The sequence below is a fragment of the Alligator sinensis genome, unplaced genomic scaffold (assembly GCF_000455745.1).
Source record: "Alligator sinensis unplaced genomic scaffold, ASM45574v1 scaffold730_1, whole genome shotgun sequence".
Classification (NCBI taxonomy): domain Eukaryota; kingdom Metazoa; phylum Chordata; order Crocodylia; family Alligatoridae; genus Alligator; species Alligator sinensis.
The window spans coordinates 1,267,904-1,275,052 of record NW_005842027.1 but is presented as its reverse complement, the minus strand read 5'-3'; the positions used below and the strand labels follow the sequence as shown (position 1 = coordinate 1,275,052).

Genomic DNA, 7,149 nt, shown 5'->3' with positions numbered 1-7,149 from the left:
CCCCCTTTGCCAATACCAGATCCAGTATGGCATTCCCCCTAGTGGGACCGTGTACCTCCTGTGTCAGGTGGAGGTCCTGTACACAGGTTAGAAACCTGCGTGAGCAGTGGGACTTTGCTGTCTGTGACTCCCAGCAGATGTCCGGGTAGTTTAGGTCCCCCATGACTACCGCCTCTTTAGCTTTTATGGTCTCCATGAGCTGCCTCAGGAGCCCCGCATCTATTTCTTCCCCTTGATGTGGGGGTCTGTAGCAGACCCCTACCACCAAATCCCTTTCTCCTTTCCCCTTTGACTTTGACTTTTTTAGTCAAAGTCTAGCGGTTTCTAACTGTTAATTTCAGGGTATTTTACAGGGGCATTTTAGCAGTGTAGGAATAGCATTTAACTAGTCAAAGATGTATCACTTTCTTTAAAAGCCAACTGTACTTCTGTGGGCATTAGTGAGAAGGTATAGAGGAGAGGCCATTAGTGCTTTCCCTCCTGCTGCCTGTCATTTGTCACAGGACTGGCAAATTCTGGCAATGTGAGATGTTCATTTCTCTAACAGGCAGTAACACAAAAAGGCAGCTGGATAAGGGGAAACCTAACATTAACATTAAAATGACAACATTAAAAAGTCACCAAATATGTGGTGACTCAAGGACTCCCTTCAGCTAGGAGCAGTCAAGTACATATTAAAACCCAAGTTCCTGTTGCCTAAGGCCCTGTTACATCTCACTGCTACCCACCTGCCCCTTTATATTTGTTTGACAGGTCTAGGAACATCTGTCAGCCATCCATCACCAGATGTGACGAGGAGTAAAATCTCCATTTTCCCTTTTCTTGGCTATGCTCTGGCCATGAGAGGGAACATTTGGGCAGGACATGAGGAAGCAGAAAGTACAAACACTCATTGCTACTGTCTGCTAGCTGGTCCAGGTGGGAGTGAGATGCTTCACAAAAAAGGAGCATTAATGTACCAATTATCTTACTCATCCCTCCAAAGTGATGGGGCACTGGATAGGGAGGGGGTAGGGAAAAGATGACTCTTTTGTCTGTTCATGGGCCAATGAAGCTCAGTACTTAGGGTAGACTGTAAAGGTAGACTCTACCCCTAGTTGGGCTTGTGGAATTTTACAGAAGGACATTTCCATTCTCCATTCAAACCAGCATTAGAAACCCTACTTCTAAGGTAAGTTTTCTCTTTGTACTGTTTCCTGTTCTAGTCTTCTACAGTATGAACACTTTTTTTATTACATAACTCTGATTTTAAAAGGGAGGAGAGAAAGACAAATCCACAACAGATCCTGCCTGTGTCTCTGCTATCTCACTTTCGTTTCCCTAATGGCTCTATTGTAATTAGATTTGCAAAAACAGCAAAAGGTCTCATTTTGAATGGCAACAGCTGTTGACATCAACATTATATTGAATAATTTACTGGTTTAATTTTAGCTGCTAAACAAGAAAAGCCTCTTGTGGATGATTATTTCACTGGATGAAGTTTTCTTGCTCTTCCTCTGCCTTGGACATAACCTATTGTCACATCATAAAGAACATTTTTAACTCAAGTGGCCCATGCAGACTGATAACTGTTTATTTCACTAAAGTTGCTGAGCTGCAGTTTTTTTTAATGACTATTCCCACCTTTGAAGCCTTCATTTCAGTTGGTGAGAATTCAGCGCTTTCAAAACATGTTGAATACAGGGGACTATCCAAGAAACCTCCTGAGGAAATGCCTTGAGTTCTGTCCTGTGTCCCATTAATGCCAGATGTATTTGAATAGCATTTTACTAAAGCCCTCTCACACCAAGTTCTTCCCCACTGCCTCTGCCCCACAATACCTCATATACTACCTGGTCCTTCAATTGGTTTAGAAACCTCATTGAGATATGGGCAATTATTTGTCAGACATGCTGGCTTATATTTTCAAAAGACAACAGTGGTTTGGGATGGCTAACCTTTCTAAATACCTTGAAGTGGCCTCATTCAGAAAGAACTGAGTGCTTGGAAAGATCCAATAACACTGGATCTTGAGAGATTTATGTTCTGTTCCTGGCCCTGACAGAAACTTTGCAATAATACAAGGTGAGTCACTTAATCTCCTTTTGCCTCAGTTCTTGTTTGCAAAATGGAGATAGTAATGCTTCCTTGCCTCTCAGGAATGCTGCAAGAATGAATCCATGAGTGCCAGGGGGTGGCGAAGACCACCAGGTGAAAAAGTCTCTAAACAAATATCAAACAACACCTGCTTGTATTCCTGTTTCCATGCAAGCACTATTAGAAATGCTTTCCACACCAGCGGAAGTTATTAGGATGGCCAAGGAGCCCTTAGGTAAGAACCATTTCAAATAGATTGTGAAGTTTGGTGTTGAGCCTGGTCCTCTGATAAGCTGCTGTTAACAACTTGGTCTTGGCTGTAGGGAGAGATCTAAAATCAAGGGGTTACAATATTGCTCTGTATACACGCTGTTTCAAGAATGAACTCTTTTTTGAACCAAACACAACATTATTTAACGTAAATATTAAATCGGAATGCTTGCTATACTGTATGTGGAACTGAAGCTTACCCTTGGGTACAGTTCGGATGACAAGGATGGCATTCACGGTCCTCGTCAGCATATTTGAAAATGAAGCTGTTTGCTCCCTGCAAACCATCAGGGCACTTTTCTACACAGTTTGGCCCATCCTTAAAATGGAAACACTTGGTGCAATGGTCTGGCCCCTGGAAAGCATGAAAAAAATGCAGTGCATTGAACATACTCTACCTTTTAATTACTGTACAAGGACTGCTGGCTGTATGCTGGGCACTATATGCTCAAAGATAGAGGAGTACATTTTCAGCATAGAGAATACAGAACTAGCTGGGTGATCCCAGTTATCATTAATGAAAGTCACATAGCTAAATCTCCATGCTCTGTACTGAAAATATACACAGGAGAGATTACCATTAGAGTGCTGTTTTTGTAGTAGTACCTGTGATTTGATTTGGATACTTTTGATGGATGAACCTCATTGGGCTTCATGCCCACTTTCATTTGTCCTGGAATTTTCCTGTTCCACTGCTCAATATTAAACATAGCTGCAAAGTGGTTATAATGGCTCCTCAGTGAGATCAACTTCTTTGTATCTCAGAATTATTTCTGCGCAGAATTTTGCCTGTGGTTTCTAGTCACAGCAATACCAAAGAGCTGTTGAGTTTCTTCAGATTATTACCCCATAGAGACTTGAAGTTTGACACTGAAGTCAAGACTCTCATAAAGTTTAAAAGCAGCCAGGCCCAGAGTGAGTTGGACACAACTGTGCACAATACTGTCAGCTGTCTCCAGTGGATAATGCTATATGATGCAGAGACAATGCTTTTGAAACAGTTAGCTGAAAATTTAAATATCCAACTATGTTAGAAAACATGGGGCTTCAGTGCTCTGAGTGAATGAATTGCATGAAGTTGTAATTCTCAGCTGGGGTTCTGCAGCACCCTGGAATGCTGTGAGATCATCTGAAGGGTGCTGTGGTGTGCAAGGAGGTAGGCACAGGCTTGTCCTTGCCTGCCCTTCCTACCTCAGCCCCTGCACACAGAGGTAAGCACTGAAATCTCAATTCATAAAGGTTATGGATGTGTGCCTCAAGTCTAAAAAGGTTTAGAACCACTGGCATAAAGTATAACAAAAAACTAATACTAGTAGTGATAGAAATCATTCATGCAGAACATTTTAAAATCGGTAGCTAAATTACGTGAAAGATTTTAAGGCAAATCCTCCTACCATATTTATAGCCACAAAAGTCCAAAATAAATTCTGTTCTTAAACTAGGTGAGGGATTATATCTACTCATTATGGGGGTTCCCACCTTTTATTTGGGTTATGCACAGAAAAAAAAATATTGGAATCATTTCACTTTGCTCACTATTCAAAAGCAACTAGTGAGGCTCATCCATTATTATAATGGGGTCCGCAGCACTTCATACTGTTTTTAAGATGGACACTAGGAATTTCATATCTAGCTCAGTCATTTGGATACAGAAAACACAACGGCTTGAGCTAGAATGATTATGATATGATGGGAGGTATGGAGGGGAACAAGACTTGACTGACTATAAATGGGGGGGGACGGGGATCTAGCAGTGAAAAAAATGATATTTAAATGACAGCTGAGTAGTTTCTCTGTTTCAAAAATTAATGTGCAAAGTACAAAATTGTATGAGTGAAAGAAATTATATAGGCTTCTAGCACTGAGATTACACAACATCTCTAAGAATGGAGAGATTAGCATATTTTTATTTCTTAAGCATTTGAGAATCTGATTCAAGATACGTTTCACTCTGGACATGTTTGCCAAACAGAATTTTGCCAATGTATGCAGAAAAAAGTGTTCAACCTGTTGTCTATAGAAATCAATAAATGAGCATTAAGATTGCAGTGGGTGCAGAAAGAGAGAATAACAATATCAAAGTTTGCTTTTTCTATTATTTCATTTTTTTTATTTCCAACTTTCTATTGGCCTGCAAAATTTCTTTTGCTTGTCACCATTTACTAGCAATGCATTTAAAATGGTTGAAAGCGATGATCCTTAAAGTCCTCTTGAACAAAAACAGCTATTTATAAATAACTACTTAAGCTGGCATGCACTTAATAACTAAGCTACAGAGATACAAGGCATTTATGTTGTGCTTACTGGTCCATAGCACGTGATCATGTTGTCTTCCATCTTCTCACACTGGGGATCACATTCCATGCAGACAGAACCATTCGCAAACTCTCGAAATTCACTAGGGAAACATGTCATTTAGGTTAGTGCTGGGGTAAAAATCAGACTGAAATTGATTTAAACATAAATGCTGCCAGTCCTTCAGCTGGTGTAAATCAATGTGGTTTCATTAACTTCAATGGAGCTATGCCAATTTACACCAGCTGTAGACTGGGCCCATTAAATGTACCATTCTTTGCTGTATGCCCTAGTGACAAGTCAAGCAGTATACTTCTCCATGCAAAAAAGTATCAACGTGTTTTTTTCTTTCTATTCAGAAGTAAGGATACCATCAGAGAGAGACATCAACTGCAGCTACCTGAGTTTTCCTCTTTGTCTATGGGATCACTTCTCCCCACCCATGACCCCTTAAATTAAGAATTGCATTTGCTGCACACAAAACTTCTCATCACACAAGAGAGTGTTTCAGATGTATTGATCTCTGTGGTGCCATTTCTGCTACTTTTAATTAAGTTTGTGTTCAGCAGTCCCATTACATCCCATACTCACCAAAAGATCGATGACTTTCCATCAAATTTTATTTTTTAAACAACTTTTATTTTATTAAACAAAAACCCTTCATATCACAAATTTCCTAAGATTCATTTTATTTGCATATTGCACACATCTGCAAAAGTACCACTTCCAGCTTCTAATGTTTGTGAATTTTTAATTTTTTTGTCATTTGTTTTTTAAATGAATGTCTGGCAAGTCATCATACAGCCTATTGCCTCCAGATATCCAATGTGTGCCACTGCATAAAGAAGTTAAAAACAATACATTTGTGGAGCTTGTTGATACCAGTGGAGCCATGTCATGTTCTACCTGCTGAGGTGAGGACCTTTATATTTGTTTTATTGACCAAATACAATGTACCACTGACACTCCTATTGGAGATTTTCACTGAAAAGTAGTCTCAGGCTCCTTTAACTCTGGTGCCAAAATTCTTCATGGTAAGCAATACACCCCTGAGAGAGGACACAAAGAGACTCTAGCAAGCTGATGCCACTGGAACTGAATTACAAGACAAATATACAGGACCTTCACTATACAATTCCAGTCTCCACCAAATCCCCCAAGAGTTGCATACCTCTTGAATTATTGGGAGAGAAGACTGAATCCCTGCCCTCTGTGCAAGAGGGTGTTTAGATTATGACAACCCCTATATTGCAATGTGATCAAAATACAATGATTAACTAACAATGCTGCTGAGTTATGGTTGATGTGGGAACCAGAGGCCAAATTCTGCAGCATAAGTTGATACAAATATACCCTAGTGTACATGAGAATGCAACTTGGGCTTCTACTTCAATAATTTGCATGCACATAACATTGACAGATGTTCTTGTATTTTCCTTGCTTTGAGAAACATTTATGGTAGGTTAAGGTTTGTATTTATGGGGTGCCCATTTATATTAGTCACATGAGCTAGTGTGAAAGGAAGCAGAGAGGAAGAAGAGGAAAAAGACAGTCATGTATTATTTTTATTTTTAATTAGTTCTCAGGTGCACAAGATAATTAAAACTAGTTATGATTTGTTAATCATTATTAAGAAAAGTCAAGCATCTTTTTGAATCTGTATGTAAAATGAAATTCTACCCTCCAGCCCTCTTTTTTTATTTCTGATGATCCAACATGGGACTTTCCAGTGTATTTTTCTGTCAAATGACAGATTCAACGAGTCCGTTACTTGTGGTCAGTGGGACACCACTCTCCCACCACAGATTATACAAAAGCTTAAGTACAAAAGCACTCCAGGAATTAGGTATGACGGGCAAGAGGAAAGAAATCAACCTTCAAAATGTAATGAGATGCCACGGTGGGGGCATGTGGTGTGTGGCTGCACAATGCATTGCCAACAAGCTTAACTTATAAAATGTCTGCTGGTAATGCTATAAAAATACATGGCTTGGGGACCACAAAGGGTGTCATTGCAATTGAAGGACAGTTGTTAGGTATTACCAAAGAGGAGTATACCTCCTCTGCTCGCACTTGTAGGGAGGCACTTAGATGGGCCAAAGCTACCATGGAGCTGAGGATGGCATCCCAAGTAAAGGATAACAAAAAAATGTTTTTTAGATACATAGGGGGTAAAAGGAAGGCCCAGGGAGGAATAGGACCCCTACTAAATGGGCAGAAGCAATTGGTGATGGACAGGGGGGACAAGGCTGAACTCCTTAACGAGTTCTTTGCCTCAGTGTTCCTAAGTGAGGGGCACGACAAGGCTCTCACTGGGATTGTAGAGAGGCAGCAGCAAGGCACCAGACTGCCATGCATAGACCCTGAGATGGTGCAGAGTCACTTGGAGGAACTGTATGCCTTTAAGTCGCAGGCCCGAATGAGCTCCATTCGAGGGTACTGAAGGCACTGTGTGACGTCACTGCACAGCCACTGGCGGGGATATTTGAAAACTCGTGGTGGACAGGC

General features: G+C 40.5%; 1 protein-coding gene across 1 annotated transcript in view; it reads right to left on the bottom strand.

Annotated features, from left to right (window-relative positions):
* Nucleotides 1–7,149, bottom strand: part of ERBB4 (erb-b2 receptor tyrosine kinase 4) — an 819,609-nt gene that overhangs the window by 260,269 nt on the left and 552,191 nt on the right. Inside the window, exons 14-15 of the mRNA XM_025202487.1 lie at nucleotides 4,651–4,744; nucleotides 2,547–2,701 (exon numbers count right to left, since the gene is read on the bottom strand). Coding sequence (XP_025058272.1) covers nucleotides 2,547–2,701; nucleotides 4,651–4,744 — 249 coding nt within the window. The remainder of the gene's footprint in view (nucleotides 1–2,546; nucleotides 2,702–4,650; nucleotides 4,745–7,149) is intronic.